The following is a 19,955-nucleotide window of genomic DNA, read 5'->3' on the forward strand; positions in this document are numbered from 1 at the left end:
AATCCACTGCAGATTGAGCCCCACACCTTCCTGGCTCGGAGGCTTCTCGCGGTAGTGGAGCCTTCGCGCGGGACCTTGCTGGGGAATGTACGTTACAGAAATAGGTTTGTAGGTATGTAGCTACAGAAGACGTTTATTTCTGTGCAATCATTGGACCCAGTCTGTAGGATATGCCCTTAGATAAATTGGCCAAAAAATTTTTGGAAGAGCCGAACGCGGTGGCTCACGCCTGTGATTACAGCACTTCTGAAGGCCGTGAGGGGCGGATCGTTTGAGGCCAGGAGTTCGAGACCAGCCTAAGCAGCGTGGCGAAATCCGGTCTTTACAAAAAATAAAAAACAGAAGCCGGGCGTGGTGCCGCCAAATTCCAGTCCCGGTTACTCGGGAGGCTGAGGCATGAGAATCGTTTGAACCTGGGAGGCGGTGGTTGCAGTGAACCGAGATCGCGCCAGTGCATTCCATCCTGGTCGACAGAGCGAGACTCTGTCTCCAAATAAATAAGTAAAACGTTGGAATAATAATGCAGAATTGAAAAACATATAGAGAAATACGGAGTATCAAAAGGAATTGAATCTACCCTCTCACCTGTGAAAGAAATAATTTGATAAATGTGAAGGTAAATAGGATGAAAGTGCCCCTAGACGAATCAGATAAAAAAAAAACACCAGGCCCGGCGCGGATAAAAAATAAATAAAACTAAAAAATAAACTCCTTTGCACAACAGTGTGAAGGAATGTGCTTAAAAGCACTGCTCTATACTTTTTTTTTTTTTTTGAAATGGAGTTCTGCTCTGTCACCCAGGCTGGAGTGCAGTGGGGCCATCTCGGCTCACTGCAACCTCCGCCTCCCGGGTTCAAGCGATTCTCCTGACTCAGCCTCCCGAGTAGCTGGGAGTACAGGTCCCTGCCACCGTGCTAGGTTAATTTTTGTATTTTTAGCAGTGACGGGGTTTCACTTGGCCAGGCTGGTCTCGAACTCCTGACCTCAAGCAATCCACCCGCCTCGGCCTACCAAAGTGCTGGGATTACAGGCATGAGCCACCGCACCCTGCCTTTTTTTTTTTTTGAGACAGAGTCTCGCTCTAGCCCAGGCTGGAAGGAAGTGGTGCAATCTCAGCTCACTGCAACCTCCTCCTCCCAGGTTCAAACAATTCTCCTGCCTCGGCCTCTATTTTTAGTAGAGATGGAGGTTTCACCATGTTGGCAAGGCTGCTCTCGAACTCCTGACCTGAAGTGATGCGCCTCGGCCTCCCAAAGTGCTGGGGTTACCGGCTTGAGCCACCGCGCCTGGCCCCCTATACATTTTAAACTAGTTAAAATGGCAATTTGTACGTATATTTTACCACACAGACAAAACCCTCCCAATATGAAGTAAGCAAGTAAAGAATGCTTACATATATATACATGTGAAATGTTGCAAATATGATGGAATTTTTAGTATGGTGTAAGGTGAAAAAACTTTGGCTAGACGGACAGAGCTATCACAGCTGGGCTATCTTGAGTAGTAACGTTTATGGTGTTCCTCCTACATCTTAGATTTTGTTCTGAATGCTTTATTATGCAAATTATTTACTATCACAGCAATTCTAAGACATTGGTATAATTATCCAGATTTTAAGATGTGAAGCAGGCCCAGAGCAGTGGTTCTTAAAGTGTGATCAGCAGACCACAGGGTTCCTTAGACCTTTTGGGAGATTCATAAGGTCAGAACTATTTGATAATAATACTCAGACTTTATCTTTTTTGCTCAGTTGATAAAAAATGATGTAAAAAACAGTGGTGACAGGCATGGTGACATGGGCCTGCAATCCTAGCTATTCAGGAGGCTGAGGTGGGAGGATTGCTTGAGCTCCAGATTTCAACAGCTTGGGCAACATAGTGAGGCCCAGTTTTAAAAATAAACGAATTAACTAATTAATTTTAAAAAACAACAGTGGGTAAAACTGCTTGTGCCCTAGCACAGTTCAAGGGCCTGTCACCAATGTGTACTGGTAGGTATCATCACAAAATCTCAAAATCAATTTACAAAAATCACGAAATCAGTGAAAAAGTTAAGATTTTTTTTTTTTTTTTAGACGGAGTCTCGCTCTGTCGCCCAGGCTGGAGTGCAGTGGCGCCATCTCGGCTCATTGCAAGCTCTGCCTCCCGGGTTCACACCATTCTCCTGCCTCAGCCTACCAAGTAGCTGGGACTACAGGCGCCCGCCACCACGCCCGGCTAATTTTTTTTCTATTTTTAGTAGAGACGGGGTTTCATTATGTTAGCCAGGATGGTCTCCATCTCCTGACCTTGTGATCCGCCCGCCTCAGCCTGCCAAAGTGCTGGGGTTATAGGCGTAAGCCACTGCGCCTGGCCAAGAATATTCTTGATGGGGAAATACAAATCATTAGTTTTACTAAGTGTCAACGTTTAAATATCTGCCTCTTTAATAGTCTGCATGATAAAGTGAGAAGCACACATAGAACACTGCTGCATACAGTACAGGGGATTTCTCTAGGAACTAATGTGAGTTAAAAGCTGAAAGAGCCACATTTTTCACAGAATAACATTTAACTTGAAAGAATGGCTGACATCTTTTCCAACTACATATCCATGTGAGACTGAAACCAAAGTCTTTTTATTAATTTTTTTTTTTTTTTAGACGGAGTTTTGCTCTTATTGCCCAGGCTGGAATGCAATGGTGCGATTTCGGCTTAACACAACCTCCGCCTCTCGGATTCAAGTGATTCTCCTGCCTCAGGAGTAGCTGGGATTACAGGCATGTGCCACCATATCCGGCTAATTTTGTATATTCAGTAGAGATGGGGTTTCTCCATGTTGGTCAGGCTGGTCTCAAACTCCCAAACTCAGGTGATCTACCCCTCTTGGCCTCCCAAAGTGCTGGGATTACAGGCGTGAGCCACCGCACCCGGCCTATTACAATTTTTTTTTTAGAGACAGGGTCTCGTTTTGTCACCCATGTTAGACTGCACTGCAGCAATTATAGTACATTGCACCCTTAAAGCCCTGGTCTCAAGCAATCCTCCTATTTCAGTCTCCCAAGGAGCTGGGACTACTGGTGTGAGCCACTGCACCTGGCTTAAATCAAAGTCATATATTCTAACTATATACTCAAACAAAACATCACGTAATAACAGATTGAATGTAGGTGCAGATATGAGAATTGAACGGGATTCTATTAAACCAGACATTCAAGAGATTTGTAAAAAATGTAAAACAGTACCACTGTTCTCACTAATTATTTTTGGAAAACTTTTTTTTCCATAAAAATACATTTCTGGTGGGCATGGTGGCTCATGCCTATAATCGAAACCAGCCTGGCCAACATGGTGACACTCCGTCTCTACTAAAAATACAAAAATTAGCTGGGCATGTTGGGACATGGCTTTAATCCCAGCTACTTGGGAGGCTGAGGCAGGATAATTGCTTGAACCTGGGAGGCGGAGGTTGCAGTGAGCCAAGATCACACCATTGCACTCCAGTTCTGCGCAACAGAGCAAGACTCTGTCTCGGAAGAAAAAAAAAATTTATATATTAATTCAAGTTCCTACAGAAATTGGTTAAAAAAATTTAAAATACATTATTAATGTAAACATGTAGTGGGATTATTATTATTGTTTTTTGAGATGCAGTTTCCATCTTGTTGCCCAGGCTAGAATGCAATGGTGCGATCTTGGCTTACTACAGCCTCCACCTCCTGGGTTCAAGCGATTCTCCTGCCTTAGCCTTCTGAGTAGCTGGGATTACGGGCATGCACCACCATGCCTGGCTAATTTTGTATTTGTAGTAGAGATAGGGTTTTTCCATGTTGGTCAAGCTGGTCTCAAACTTCCGACCTCAAGTGATCCGCCCCCCTCTGCCTCTCAAAGTGCTGGGATTACAGGCATGAGCCACCGTGCCCAGCTATTATTATTATTTTTGAGATGGAGTCTAGCTTTGTCACCCAGGCTGGAGTGCAGTGGCGCAATCTCGGCTTACTGCAACCTCTGCTTCCCAGGTTCAAGTGATTCTCCTGTCTCAGCCTCCCAAGTAGCTGGAATTACAGGTGCCCACCACTACAACTGGCTAATTTTTGTGTTTTTAGTAGAGATGGGGTTTCACCATGTTGGCCAGGCAGATCTCGAACTCTGGAGCTCAAGCAATCTGCCCACCTTGGCCTCCTAAAGTGTTGGAATTACAGGCGTGGGCTACCGCGCCCAGTTAGATTATTGTTTTATTTTATTTATTTTTATTTATTTTTTTGAGATGAAGTTTTGCTCTTGTTGTCCAGGCTGGCGTGCAATGGCATGATCTTGGCTCACTGCAGCCTCCACCTCTCGGGTTCAAGCTATTCTCCTGCCTCAGCCCCCAAGTAGCTGGGATTATAGGTGCCCACCACCATGCCGGACAAATTTTTTTTTTTTGAGTTGGAGTCTCACTCTGTCGCTTAGGCTGGAGTGCAGTGGTGCGATCTCAGCTCACTATAAACTCCGCTTCTTGAGTTAATACGATTCTCCTGCCTCCGCCTCCCGAGTAGCTGGGATTACAGGCATGTGCCACCATGTCTGGCTAATATTTGTATTTTTAGTAGAGACGGGGTTTCACCATGTTGGCCAGTCTGGTCTGGAACTCTGGAACTCCTGTCCTCAAGTGATCCACCTACCTTGGCCTCCCAAAGTGCTGGGATTACAGACGTGAGCCACGTGCCCGGCCAAGAAGCAGTAGTTTTAGAGGAAAGAAGACTAATAATTCTACTTCTTTGGCCACATTATCAGAATTCAATTTTAATCATTTATTCAACATTTTCTTAATGAATATTACTTATTACTTGCTATGTGCGGTGTTAGACACTGGAGATTCTGAAATGAAACACTTTTTCTGTCCTTGAAAACTCACAGTGGGGCCAGGCGCGGTGGCTCAAGCCTGTAATCCCAGCACTTTGGGAGGCCGAGACGGGTGGATCACGAGGTCAGGAGATCGAGACCATCCTGGCTAACACGGTGAAACCCCGTCTCTACTAAAAAATACAAAAAAAACTAGCCGGGCGAGGTGGCGGGCGCCTGTAGTCCCAGCTACTCGGGAGGCTGAGGCAGGAGAATGGCGTAAACCCCGGAGGCGGAGCTTGCAGTGAGCTGAGATCTGGCCACTGCACTCCAGCCTGGGTGACAGAGCGAGACTCCGTCTCAAAAAAAAAAAAAAAAAAAAAAAAGAAAACTCACAGTGGGAGAAATCCACATGACAGGAAATGATACCAGTACTTGATGAAAACTGACATGGATAAAGTATTCTGAAACAAAGGACATAGACACTGAATAATTTGTTAAAGGCAGAGAAAGTTTCACTGGGGAGCTAAAATTTATGGGATTCGACTGGGTGTGGTGGCTCACGCCTATACTCCCAGCACTTTGGGAGGTCGAGGTGGGTGGATCACGTGAGGCCAAGAACTCATGACCAGCCTGGCCAACATGGTGAAACCCCGTCTCTACTACAAATACAAAATAGCCAGGTGTGGTGTTACGCATCTGTAATCTCAGCTACTCGGGAGGTTGAGGCAGGAGAATCGCATTAACCCAGGAAGCGGAGTTTATCGTGAGCTGAGATCTCACCACTGCACTCCTGCCTGGGTGACAGAGCAATATTCTATCTCAAAACAAACAAACAAACAAACAAAAGCAAAATACATAAATAAATAAAACTTATGGGATTAGTACAGGGGTGGAGTGTGGATGATGACAATATTTCATGCTGAGGAACTAGCAGTTGCAAAGGAAGGCCTGTGGTCTCCTGGGAAGAGTAAGAGGTCAGCTCAGTGAGGAATGTAAAGGTAGAACTGTTGGACTTTCCATGAGTTTGGGAAGCAGGCAAGAGATGAATTACAAAATATCTTGTAGCCCAGGCCAAGGAGTTTAAAATTCATCCTGGAGGCCCAGCGCGGTGGCTCACACCTGTAATCCAATCCCAGCACTTTGGGAGGCCAAGGCAGGCAAATCACCTGAGGTCAGGAGTTTGAGACCAGCCTGACCAACATGGTGAAACCCTGTCTCTACTAAAATTACAAAAATTAGCTGGGTGTGGTGGTGGGCACCCATAATCCCAGGTACTCGAGAGGCTGAGGCAAGAGAATTGTTTGAACCTGGCGGCAGAGGTTGCAGTGAGCCGAGACCGCACCACTGCACTCCAGCCTGGGCGATGAGCAAAATTCTGTCACACACACCAAAAAAAGAAAAGAAAAAAAGAAAGAAAGAAAAAAAGAAGGCCAGGCACGGTGGCTCATGCCTGTAATCCCTGCAATTTTACAGGCCCAGGCGGGCAGATCACAAGGTCAGGACTTTGAGAACAGCCTGGCCAATATGGTGAAACCTCGTCTCTACTAAAAACATAAAAAAATTAGCCAGGTGTGACTGGGCATGGTGGCTTAAGCCTGTAATCCCAGAACTTTGGGAGACTGAGGCAGGCAGATCACGAGGTCAGGAGTTCGAGACCAGCTTGGCCAATATGGTGAAACCCTGTCTCTACTAAAAAAAAAAAAAAAATTAGCCGGGCGTGGTGGTGCAAGCCTGTAGTCCCAGCTACTCGGGAGGCTGAGGCAGGAGAATTGCTTGAACCCGGGAGGCGGAGGTTGCAGTGAGCCGAGATGGCGCCACTGCACTCCAGCCTGGGTGACACAGTGAGACTCCATCTCAGAAATAAACAAAACTAACCAACTAACTAAATAAATAAAGTTCATCCTGCAGGTAACTGGGGGGCCAATAAATTTCTAAGTAAAAGTTTGCTCTGACCATGTTTGCATTTTATTTTATTTATTTATTTTTGAGACAGAATCTCACTTTGTCACCCAAGCTGGAATGCAGTGCCACAATCTCAGCTCACTGCAACCTCTGCCTTCCAGGTTTAAATGATTCTTGTGCCTCAGCCTCACAGGTGGCTGGGACTACAGGTGCATGCCACCATGACCAACTAATTTTTTTATTTTTAGTAGAGACAGGGTTTCACCATGTTTGCCAGGCTGGTCTTGAACTCCTGACCTCAAGTGATCCACTCGCCTTGGCCTCCCAAAGTACTAGGATTACAGCATGAGCCACTGTGCCTGGCCTGCATTTTATTTTTTTTAATTTTTAAATATTTATTTTATTTTTTATTTTTTGACACTGAGTTTTGCTCTTCTTGCCCAGGCTGGAGTGCTATGGTGCAGTATCGGCTCACTGCAACCTCTGCCTCCCGGTTCAAGTGTTTCTCCTGCTTCAGCCTCCCAAGTAGCTGGGATTACAGGCACCAGCCGCCATGCCTGCCTAATTTTTGTATTTTTATTAGAGACAGGATTTCACCATGTTGGCCAGGCTGGTCTTGAGCTCCTGATCTTAAGTGATCCACCTATCTCGGCCTACCAAAGTGCTGGGATTACACCCAGCCCATGTTTGTATTTTAGAGAGGTAACTCTAGTGGCAAAATAGGAGGATAGATGGGAGAGACTGGTGGGGAGGATGTCATAAAGTCCCATTAAATTATGTTGCCTTTGAACTCAGATGGTAAACAAGGTGAGAAGAGATATAAGAATCAAGATATTTCTGGCCAGCCATGGTGTCTCACGCCTATAATCTCAGCATTTTGCGGGGCTGAGGAGTGAGAATCGCTTGAGGCCAAGGAGTTCAGGATCAGCCTGGGCAACATGGAGAGAGATCTCATCTCTACAACAAATTTTTTTTTTTTTTTTGAGATGGAGTCTTGCTCTGTCAGCCAGGCTAGAGTGCAGTGGCGCTATCTCGGCCCACTGCATTCTCTGCCTCCTGGGTTCAAGCAATTCTCCTGCCTCAGTCTCCCGAGTAGCTGGGACTACAGGCGAGTGTCACCATGCCCCACTAATTTTTGTATTTTCAGTAGAGACGGGGTTTCACCATATTGGCCAGACTGGTCTCGAACTCCTGACCACATGATCCGCCCACCTTGACCTTCCATAGTGCTGGGATTACAGGCATGAGCCACTGCACCTGGCCTACAAAATTTTTTTAAAAAAGTTAGCTGAGTGTGGCGGCGCATGCCTGTAATCCCAGCTACTTACGAGGTGTGAGGATCACCTGAACCCAGGAGATTGAGGCTGCAGTGAGTCGTGATCATGCGACTGCACTCCAGCCTGGGCAACAGAGCAGTAACCTATCTCAAAAAAAATAAATAAATAAAGACATTTCTGATGTAGGGTTTCTTGTCCCACTGGAATTGCAAGGTAAGAGAGGAACTTGAGGACACCAGGCGTGGGAGGCTGAACATACTATGGTCTCTAGCCTTGATAAGTGGAAACACGGGCAGTGGGGGAGGAGTAACATCCATATTGGAGTATATATGAGTTACCTGAGTAACATCTGGTTGTATATAAGTCTAAAGAGCAATTAGATATATGGGGTTGGGGTTCCTGTAAGAAATGTTGAGTTGGTGATAAAAGATTTAGAAGTTGTCAGAATTAGGGTGGTGGCTAAAGTCATCTTGGAAGAATGAGGAGAGTGATGGGAGGACATGAAACCCAGCATTTATTTTATTTTGAGACAAGATATCGCTCTATTGTTGAGGTTGGAATGCAGTGGCATGATCAGGACTCACTGCAGCCTGGGCCACCCGGGCTGAAATGATTCTCTCACCTCAGCCTCTTCTGAGTAACTGGAACTAGAGGCATGCACCACTGTGCTCGGCTAGTTTTTTAAATTTTTGATAGAGATGGAGTCTCACTATACTGCCCGGGCTGGTCTTGAACTCCTGGCCTCAAACAATCTGCCAATCTTGGCCTCTGAAAGTGCTAGGATCACAGGCATGAGCCACCACACCCAGTAAAACACAGCATTTATTTATTTTATTTTATTTATTTTTGGATGGAATCTCACTGTCACCCAGGCTGGAGTGCAGTGTTGTGATCTTGGCTCACTGCAACCTCCACCTCCCGGGTTCAAGCAATTCTCGTGCCTCAGCCTCCCTAGTAGCTGGGACTGCAAGCACATTGCCACCATGCCTAGCTAATTTTTTTGTAGTTTTAGTAGAGATGGGGTTTCACCATGTTGGCCAGGTTGGTCTCGAACTCCTGACTTCAGGTGAACCACTTGCCTCAACCTTCCAAAGTGCTGGGATTACAGGCGTGAGCCACCACACCTGGCCGAAAACCCAGCATTTAAATGGTGTTCAAGGAAGAAGCCAACAGCACAAAGAAAGGTCAGTCAGGGAAGGAGAACCAGAAGACAGTGGTGCCTCAGAAGCCAAGGAAGAAGAGTTTTGAGGACTAGGACATTGCCCAAAGCACCAAATGTTGCAAAGCAGCCAAGTGCAATAACTAAAGGCCTTTGGAAGTGGCAGTTAACTGAAAAAATCCCTGGTGACCACAGGAAAGCCATATTGGTTTGGATTTCATTTAGATTTTAATGAGCTGAGTGAATATGGCCTTAGATAGGGAAAACAATGTGCACAGACCAGAGGTTATGAAGCAAGGCCAAGAACCCTGTTCAGTTTACATCTCCATCACTAGTTCTTCCTCTGTCAGTCATTTAGCTCAGCGGCCTGGCCTGGGAACTTGGGTTGTTTAACATTGGAATAGATTTTGTGAAGGGAGTATAGCAAAAGCAGGAAAGAGGGTAATAGATTGAAGAGAAATTGGGGTCACAGGAAGATTGTGTCTTTGTTGCGGGGGAGGGTAGGAAGGAGGTAAGCACTAAATAATTTATTTAATGCTCCCTCTCCCATAATCCTCACTGAGGACTGTATGTTCTCAGTGCCAAATGAAGGAACACTAAAGCTATTTGTTCCTGTCAGATGATGTCTATGTTCTACATAGGAGGCAAAATTCTTTGGGGAAGAAATTAACAGTATCCACACAAAACGACAGATGGAGCAAGAGGTCTGGGTTGCTGGTCATTCCTGGTTTTCCCTTCATGCCTCCTAGGGCTGAAATGGAATAGAACGTTGAAACAGTGGTGCTGGCTGTGTTTTGGCTTCAGGGCTAGGATTTTCTTTGTTGCACATTGTCATCTGTTTATGCTATTTCATTCTCTGCCTATTCAGTATCCATTGGACCTACCCCTCCTCTTTTTTCAAGAGACAGGGTCTATGTTGCCCAGGCTGGTATTGAACTCCTGGGCTCAAGTGATCCTTCTACCTCAACTTCCCAAGCTGCTGGGACTACAGGTGTGCACCACTGCACCAGGCTGGATCTGTCTTTTCTTGGGAGATAGTTATATAAATCCACAGAGACCCAAAATTCATTCATTGTTTTGGCAAACACTGGGCAATCTTCATCTTCAAAACAGCTTTCTTGAGACAATTTAACTCAAAAGGGCAATAGCAATTTGAGGCTTCTTTAGAGGGCTAGTAGAAGGACAATCCGGGAGCAGGGGGACACAAGGAGTTCTGACTCATGGTTTAACTCTTGGTAAAGGGTAGTGCACTAAACAAGGCCAGTCTCTTAAGGGACAAGCAGAAGTATCATTGCTGAGGCCACCTGGACTGAAACTGGGCTGCTTGCTGGAAAAGATAACATGAAGTACTAAGTGTCCTGGGTCGGGTGTGGTGGCTCATGCCTGTAGTCCCAGCACTTTGGGAGCCTGAGGCGGGTGGATCACCTGAGGTCAGGAGTTCGAGACCAGCCTGGCCAACATGGTGAAACCCCATCTCTACTAAAAATACAAAAAATTAGCCGGGTGTGGTGGCAGACACCTGTATTCCCAGCTACTCAGGAGGCTGAGGTAGGAGAATCGCTTGAATCCGGGAGGCAGAGGTTGTAGTGAGCCAAGATCATGCCACCACACTCCAGCCTGGGTGACAGAGCAAGACTCCGTCCTGAGGAAAAAAAAAAAAGAAAAAGTACTAAGTGTCCTTTTGTGATGTCATCTTGGGGGTCCAATTATATGTGGTTAATATAAATTCTTTTTTTTTTTTTTTTGACAGAGTTTTGCTCTTGCCCAGGCTGGAATACAATGGTTCTCGGTGCACTGCAACCTCCGCCTCCCGGGTTCAAGCGATTCTTCTGCCTCAGCCTCCTGAGTAGCTGGGATTACAGGCATGTGCCACCATGCCGGGCTAATTTTGTATTTTTAGTAGAGATGGGGTTTCTCCCTGTTGGTCAGGCTGGTCTCAAACTCCCGACCTCAGGTGATCCTCTTGGCCTCCCAAAGTGCTAGGATTACAGGTGTGAGCCACTGCACCTGGCCTAGAGTAAATTCTTATAGGGGCAATTGATTGGCATGCAAGTGCTTGTCCTTGAATATATTAGATTACATAATTTGTTTTGAACTTGGGGAAGCAATTTAATCTGTTTCCTAATTGGTGAAATGTGTATATTATCACTTACCAAACAGGCTGCGGTGGGCTAAACAGGATCAAGTGTCTGGTACATACGGGGTTCATAGTCGGCTCTAGTCTGTAGCCTATTCTTTCTCCATATTTGTGCACTGACAGAAACAAACATGAATGACCCTCACCTCTGGCTACATTTAATGTCCTCACTACTATTTTTCTCTCCCTCATCCATTTCTCATTTTGGGACATTAGAAATAATTTACTTTTTTTTTTTTTTTTTTTTTTTTTTGAGGCAGAGTCTTGCTCTGTCATCCAGGCAGGAGTGCAGTGGTGCGACCTCAGCTCACTGCAAGCTCCACCTCCCGGGTTCAGGCCATTCTCCTGCCTCAGACTCCCGAGTAGCTGGGACTACGGGTACCTACCACCACGCCCGCTTTTTTTGTATTTTTAGTAGAGATGGCATTTCACTGTGTTAGCCAGGATGGTCTCGATCTCCTGACCTTGTGATCTGCCCGCCTCGGCCTCCCAAAATGCTGGGATTACAGGTGTGAGCCACCATGCCTGGCCTACATATCATTTTTAAGCTGGGTTTAATCTTTTGGGATAGAGTGTAATGTAAAAGAAAATACCTCACACCAGAATAGTATAGTTGGTATTTAAAAATTCTAAAATATTTAATAATTAATATTGATGGGAAGAATGATATACAATGCAATTATTTATTTTACAAGGAGATTCTGTACATCAGGGAGGCATCTTGAAGTACAATACACCAGGCTTTCATTTCTTTACATTATGATTCTGAGTTTCCATATAAGTTGGTAAGGAAAGGGAACATAAAATCCATTTTTATATACATAAAAACAGAATAAACACCCAGAGACTTGACCCCCAAAATGTCTTGTTTCACTTGAAAAGAACATGAATGAGATGAAAGATGAACCAGATTACTTGGTGATGCACAGAAGGCGAACAAGTAGCTCAGGAAATCAAATCCTGTTTCAAGCTTGGCACATTAAAGGTAAGAAAGGTAGTGAAAGAAGGGTTCAAAAATATCATCTCAAGCCACAAAAAATGCTGGCAGAAGACAGTCTCCAAACCAATAAGATAGAATGGTTAGAAGAAGTCAAGTTAGAGTTATTGTGTGGCTACCTTATATCCAGACCTCTAATAGACTGAGTGGAACTGTCACTTCTTTTCCCTCAGTTATCCCAAGTGTTAGTAAACTTCAAGGAGACTGGGCACGATGACTCACACTTTCAACCTCAGAACTTTGGGAGGCCACAATGGGCAGATTCCTTGAGCCCAGGTGTTCAAGATCAGCCTGGGCAACATGGCAAAACCTCATCTCTAAAACAACACAAAAATGAGCTGGCTGTGGTGGCACGTGCCTGTAGTCCCAGCTACTTAGAATGAAGTGGGAGGATCACTTGAGCCTGGGAGGCAGAGGTTGCTCTGAGCCAAGATTGTGCCACTGCACTCCAGCATGGGTGACAGAGTGAGATCCTATCTCCAAAAACAAAACAAATCAAAACCAAACAAAATACTTCAAGGAAGGCTGGGCACGGTGGCTCATGCCTGTAATCCCAGCACTTTGGGAGGCCGGGTGGATCACCTGAGGTCGGGAGTTTGAGACCAGGCTGACCAACATGGAGAAACCCCATCTCTACTAAAAATACAAAATTAGCCGGGCGTGGTGGTGCATGCCTGTAATCCCAGCTATTCGAGAGGCTGAGGCAGGAGAATTGCTTGAACCTGGGAGGCGGAGGATGTGGTGAGCCAAGATCGCACCATTGCACTCCAGCCTGGGCAATGAGAGCAAAACTCCATCTCAAAAAAAAAAAACCCAACAACAACAACAACAATAGAACTTCAGGGAGATGTGGATCCAGCATTCTTTCTTTCTTTTGTTTTTTTGAGATGGAGTCTGGCTCTGTTGACTAGGCTGGAGTGCAGTTGTGTGATCTTGGCTCACTGCAACCTCCACCTCCCGGGCTCAAGTGATTCTCCTGCCTCAGCGTCCTGAGTAGCTGGGATTACAGGTGCCTGCCACCACACCTGGCTAATTTTTGTATTTTTGGTAGAGATGGGGTTTCACCATGTTGGCCAGGCTGGTCTCAAACTCCTGACCTCGTGATCTGCCCGCCTTGGCTTCCCAAAGTGCTGAAATTACAAACGAGAACCACCATGCCTGGCCTAGGTTTTGTTTTGAACTGATATTCTGATTCTTCAGCAAGTCTTCCTATGTGGATATGAAAGGATGAAAATGTACTGAAAGATTACATACAGAACAAATAACAGGGACCCACAGAATAAATCAGACGAAATCTGTGAAATAGCCACAACTTCTTGAACATTAAAGTGAAGGGGAAAAAGCCACATTCATCAGATTAAACAGAAACTATTAATTTTTTTTCTTCCATTTATAGTATGGATAGGAATTGAAGCGAAACAGTGAGACCGTATGGTTTTCAATCCAAATTCAAAGAAAACAACAAAACCTTCTGTTTTAGGAAATCGTATTAATATCTATTACAAATGCAGAAAGTAGGGGGGCTGAGTCAATGCCCCAGCACCAACCATACTGGCTACAGTGTGGAAGAGGGGCGGGTGAGGTGGAAGCTGCCAGAGAGAGTCAGCAGGAGGATCAGCACTGGAGTGAAGAGGAAGCATGCAGCAGGAGAGGGCAAAGAGCACTGAGAAGAACAGGGGAACAGTGGGCCATGATCGTGCCCTCTGCTTCTCCAGAGACCCTTTCCTATGCAGCAACCCACACCCAGCCAGACCTTACTATGATTCTGGCTGGAAGTGTGGGGACCGACAGCTCATAAATGCTCCCACAGAGTTGATACAACTCTGCTTTAAGGAGGAGAATACATTTATTGGCCGAAGTGATTTAGAGAATATCATTTGGTAAATAAAATTACAATAGCCTATAAAATGTAACCCACAACTCAAGTTTTCTGCCACGTTAGCATTAACATTAAGGCTTTTTGGGGCCGGGCGCGGTGGCTCAAGCCTGTAATCCCAGCAGTTTGGGAGGCCGAGACGGGCGGATCATGAGGTCAGGAGATCGAGACCATCCTGGCTAACACAGTGAAACCCCATCTCTACTAAAAAATACAAAAAAGTAGCCGGGCGAGGTGGCAGGCGCCTGTAGTCCCAGCTACTCAGGAGGCTGAGGCAGGAGAATGGCGGGAACCCAGGAGGCGGAGGTTGCAGTGAGCTGAGATCCGCCCACTGCACTCCACCCCGGGTGACAGAGCGAGACTCCGTCTCAGAAAAGAAAAGAAAAAAAAAAAAAAATTAAGGCTTTGTTTTTTTTTTTTGAGATGGAGTCTCTGTCACCCAGGCTGGAGTGCAGTGGTGCTTGGCTCACTGCAACCTCTGCCTCCCAGGTTCAAGCAATTCTCCTGCCTCAGCCTCCCCAGTGGCTGGGACTACAGGCACAAGCCACCATGCCTGGCTAATTTTTTTTTTTTTTGAGACGGAGTCTTGCTCTGTTGCCCAGGCTGGAGTGCGGTGGCCGGATCTCAGCTCACTGCAAGCTCCGCCTCCCGGGTTCATGCCATTCTCCTGCCTCAGCCTCCCAAGTAGCTGGGACTACAGGCGCCCACCACCTCGCCCGGCTAGTTTTTTTTTTTTTTTTTGTATTTTTAGTAGAGACGGGGTTTCACCATGTTAGCCAGGATGGTCTCGATCTCCTGACCTCATGATCCGCCCGTCTCGGCCTCCCAAAGTGCTGGGATTACAGGCTTGAGCCACCGCGCCCGGCCTAATTTTTGTGTTTTTTAGTAGAGACAGGGTTTTTGCCATGTTGGCCAGGCTGGTCTCGAACTCCTGAACTCAGGTGATCCACCTGCCTCAGCCTCCCAAAGTGTTGGGATTACAGGTGTGAGCCACTGAACCTGGCTAAGGCTTTTTTAAAAAAATTTTTTGCAAGGAAGGAATAAAAGGATTTATTGAAAATGAAAGTACACTCTACAGGGGCTCAAAAGGCCTTTCTTACTGTTGTATATAGAAAATACACGTGCTTTCTCATCTAACCAACTTTTTTTTTTAAGACAGAGTCTCACTTTGTTGCCCAGGCTGGAGTGCAGTGGGCGGTGATCTTGGCTCACTGCAACCTCCACCTCCTGGGTTCAAGCGATTCTCATGCCTCAGCCAGGCGCCACCACACCTGACTAATTTTTGTATTTTTAATAGAGATGGGGTTTCGCCATGTTGGCCAGGCTGGTCTTGAGTTCCTGACCTCAGGTGATCCACCCACCTTGGCTTCCCAAAGTGCTGGGATTATAGGCATGAGCCACTGCGCCAGGTCTCATCTAACCAATCTGGATTCTGGTTGGAGTTCATGAAAAACATAACTTCCCATTACTTCCAGATTATTTTAAAATAAAAAATCATGATGACTTGTGAGGAAAAGGAAGAACATGTCAGATCCTGAGCTTCCTCTCAGGCTTGAGTGCCTCAAGAGACTGTATTGCTGTGTTACGAGAGGTACAGTGCAATGGCTTCATCTGATATGCCAGTGTGGTAAGGCTTCCCCTGGAGGTAGGGACTCTTTCACCAGAAGTTTGGGGGCCTCCAGAAGGTTTTCCCCATCAGGAATTGGATTTGATGGCTGGGATTTAGAGCCTACACATTTGGGTCTCACAATCAGGGCAGAGCAGGTAAGGCTAATGGTGCAAACTGTGCCTCAGCACAGGCAGTCATCTAGGGGAAGGGGTGGTGCAGCCAGTAAAACCTGGAACCTCCAAGTGGTCCAGAACTTTGGTGGCCAGTAAGGGAAAAACTCCTCAAGTAAGCTACAATATAGAAAGGTTCAAAAGCACTGACAAAGTGTTGTTTTGCCCCAGGTGCAGCACATGAGACTCTGTTCCAGTGAAATGCTACATTCAAAGAAGTGCTGTCCACCTCAGAAGATCCCAGAGGACACAATTCTGGCTGTGCTGGGAAGTGCTAAAGTTCCCTCCATAAGTCACTCTGGAGAAGGAAGCAGCAAAGCAGCCATGTTGAGTTCCTCTCTCAACCTTTGGCATCATGGACGATGGTAGCTAAAAGAGATAAAAAAGAGACAAGTTACCACATGATGTACATTGCTTTGCTATTAATGTATCAGTAGTAATGAAATTATATACTAATTAATACTGCCTCTCCTCTGATCTAATTCTACCTGATCTTTCTGTTGTATCTGATACTCCTCATCTGCTTCCTTCTTTCTTGAAACTCCTCTTGGCTTCTGTAACACTATCTTTTCCATAGTTTTCTCTCTTCTTCAATTGATCTTCCCCAGTATGCTGTCCTGGTTCATTTTCCTCTGTCCACCCTTTAAATAAAAAACAACTTCCTTGGCCGGGAACGGTGGCTCACGCCTGTAATCAATCCCAACACTTTGGGAGGCCAAGGTGAGAAGATCATTTGAGCCCAGGAGTTTGAGAGCAGCCTGGGCAACATAGGGAGACCCTGCCTCTACAAATGATCAAAAAGCCAGGTGTGGTGGCCCGTGCCTATAGTCACAGCTACTGAGGAGGCTGAGGTGGGAGGATGGCTTGAACCTGAGAAGTTGAGGCTGCAATGAGCCATGATCATGCCATTGCACTCCAGCCTGGGTGACAGAGTGAGACCTTGTCTCAATAAAAAAAAAAAAAAAAAAAAAAAAAAAAAATAAATAAATAAAAATTTAAAAATAAATAAATAAATAAATAAATTCCCCCCTAAAGGTCCACTATCTTCTTTCATTTGTATTTGTTTTTTTTTTTTGAGATGGAGTCTCGCTCTGCTGCCCAGGCTGGAGTGCAGTGGTGCTATCTTGGCTCACTGCAAACTCCGCCTCCCAGGTTCCCACCATTCTCCTGCCTCAGCCTCCCGAGTAGCTGGGACTACAGGCGCCCGCCACCACGCCCGGCTAATTTTTTGTATTTTTAGTAGAGACGGGGTTTCACCGTGTTAGCCAGGATGGTCTCAATCTCCTGACCTCGTGATCCGCCTGCCTCGGCTTCCCAAAGTGCTGGGATTACAGGCGTGAGCCACTGCACCTGGCCCTTTCATTTGTATTTTGAGACTTTGCTTTTTTTCTGGATTCTAGGCTGCATATCTAACGGTCTTCTAGGTATCTCCATATGTCATAGGCTCATCAAACTCAACACATGCAATTTATTTTCTAGCTTGTTCATTGTCTGCCTTCTTTTAGAATAAAAGCTTGGCCAGGCATAGTGGCTCACACTTGTAATCCCAACACTTTGGGAGGCCAAGATGGGAGGATCACTTGAGGCCAGGAATTCAAGACCAGCCTGGGAAACATAGCAAGATCCCATCTCTATTAAAAAAAAAAAAAAGACGCCAGGCGCGGTGGCTCAAGCCTGTAATCCCAGCACTTTGGGAGGCCGAGACGGGCGGATCACGAGGTCAGGAGATCGAGACCATCCTGGCTAATACGCTGAAACCCCGTCTCTACTAAAAATACAAAAACTAGCCGGGCGAGGTGGCTGGCGCCTGTAGTCCCAGCTACTCGGGAGGCTGAGGCAGGAGAATGGCGTAAACCCAGGAGGCAGAGCTTGCAGTGAGCTGAGATCTGGCCACTGCACTCCAGTCCGGGCGACAGAGCGAGACTCCGTCTCAAAAAAAGAAAGAAAAAAAAAAGAATAAAGCCTCATTGAGGACAGAGACTTTATCTTATTTCCTGCTGTATCCCAAGGACCTAGCACTATACCTATCATGTGGTAGGTGCTCAGTATTTGTTGAATAAACTAAACTGTTCAGCTAAACTCCTTATCACCTTCACAGACCTCTCAAAAAATACAACTTAGAAATATCAGAGTCATTCTGACTACTCCTTTATTTCATCTCTGGAATACAACAGGTTGCCACATCTTGTTGATTCTATGCTTGAAATGTCTTTCAAATCTATCACCTTTGCATTCTCACTGTCGCTGGTCTGAGCTACCACTATGCTCACTATGATTATTTCAGACACTTCCTGTTTTCCTTGCTGCTAGTCTCTTCATCCTTCCATATCACCTTCCTTGTTTGCATCAGAACTTGTTCTGAAATACACAGAATTTCCTGCTTATAAACTGCCAATGGTTCCAACATCCTAGCATAACAGTGAAAGCACTGCGAGGGACTGCAACCCATTTTCTAGCTTATTTTCATCACACTGCCCCATACATCCTCTGTTGGAGCTACATTTTCTGTTACTCAGAAACGCCATGTGTTTTCCTCTCTCCCATCATCTTGCTTAAGCTGGTCCTTTTTCTTTTTTTTTGTTTGAGACACAGTCTCGACCTCTTGCCCAGGTTGGAGTGCAGTTGCGCGATCTTGGCTCACTGCAACCTCTGCTTCCAGGGTTCAAGTGATTCTCCTGCCTCAGCCTCCCAAGTAGCTGGGACTACAGGCACGCCACCATGCCCGACTAATTTTTGTATTTTTAGTAGAGACAGGGTTTCATCATGTTGGCCAGACAGGTCTCCACCTGGCCTCAAGTGATCCACCTGCCTCAGCCTCCCAAAGTGCTGGGATTACAGGTGTGAGCCACTGCGCCCAGCCTATACTGGTCCTTCTGCTTACAAGGTTCTTTCCTTCCTTTTTGTTCAGATTAATTGTTTTTATATACCTTAAGATTTAGCATAAATGTCACATTCTATAACTCTTTCCTTTAGCAAAAACTGTTCTTTTTAGCAATGGAATCTTACTTTGTTGTCCAGGCTTCAGTGCAGTGGTGTGACCGTGGCTCACTGCTGTCTCAATCTCCCAGGCTCAAGTGAATTTCCCACCTCAGCCTCCCATGTAGCTGGACTACAGGAGTGAGCCACTGCACCTTTTCGCTATTTTTGTTGTTGTTGAGATGGAGTCTCGCTCTGTCACCCAGGCTGGAGTGCAGTGGTGCAATCTAGGCTCACTGCAACCTCCGCCTCCCGGGTTCAAGCAGTTCTTCTGCCTCAGCCTCCTGGGTAGCTGGAACTATAGGCATGAGCCACCACACCCAGTTAATTTTTGTATTTTTAGTAGAGACGGGGTTTCACCATATTGGTTAGGCTGGTCTCGAACTCCTGACCTTGTGATCCGCCGACCTCGGCCTCCCAAAGTGCTGGGATTACAGGCATGAGCCACCATGCCCAGCCTGTACCTAATTTTTTTTAAGTTTATTTTTTGTAGAGATGGGGCTCACTATGTTTCCCAGGCTGGTCTCAAAGTGATCCTTCCCCGTCGGCCTCCCAAAGTACTAGGAGTGTGCCACTGCGCCAGGCCCCTGCCTAATTCAAAAAATAGATTTTTTTTTTTTTTTTTTTTGGTAGAGATGGAGTCTTACTATGTTGCTCAGGCTGTTCTCAAACTCCTGTGCTCAAGCGATCTTCCCGCCCCAGCCACTCAAAATGTCGAGATTACAGGCATGAACCACTGCACTCAGCCTTGTTTGCCTCTTTTTATAAATGTTCTAAGAATCATGTAAAGATACTTTGACTGCTTCCATTTGTGGCTAGCTGATTCTTTGGATATGGGTGGCTCCTTAATCACAACCGTAATTCCAAATCAAAACACTTGATTTGTTGGCTTGTTGGCTTTGCTGGATTTCTTGGCTTGTTTCATGAGGACAGCTAATTAAAATGTTGTTTATACATTAAGTTGGTAAGATCAACTGTGCTAGACAGAACTGAAACCAGAGAGGGCAAGATCTTATCTAACTTAGCACCGTTTATAACCTGAGAGAGT

General features: G+C 45.8%; 1 protein-coding gene and 1 long non-coding RNA gene across 11 annotated transcripts in view; one reads left to right on the forward strand and one right to left on the reverse strand.

The window, feature by feature from the left end:
- Window positions 1–4: 4 nt before the first annotated feature.
- LOC117093010 lies at window positions 5–16,605 on the forward strand. The gene is made up of 2 exons (XR_004441000.1): window positions 5–112; window positions 16,103–16,605. It is a non-coding gene; the product is annotated as an uncharacterized LOC117093010 (long non-coding RNA).
- The window catches only part of PHACTR4 (phosphatase and actin regulator 4), a 146,923-nt gene continuing 142,141 nt past the window's right edge, over window positions 15,174–19,955 (reverse strand). For 9 of the 10 annotated variants that reach the window (XM_033227497.1, XM_033227494.1, XM_033227500.1 and 6 more), the window contains one exon: window positions 15,174–16,300. In XM_033227497.1, the coding sequence (XP_033083388.1) occupies window positions 16,142–16,300 (159 nt within the window). In that variant the 3' untranslated portion in view covers window positions 15,174–16,141. The remainder of the gene's footprint in view (window positions 16,301–19,955) is intronic. The other variant, XM_033227503.1, reaches the window with a different exon arrangement.

This window comes from Trachypithecus francoisi, unplaced genomic scaffold (assembly GCF_009764315.1).
Source record: "Trachypithecus francoisi isolate TF-2019V2 unplaced genomic scaffold, Tfra_2.0 Lachesis_group12, whole genome shotgun sequence".
NCBI classification, from domain to species: domain Eukaryota; kingdom Metazoa; phylum Chordata; class Mammalia; order Primates; family Cercopithecidae; genus Trachypithecus; species Trachypithecus francoisi.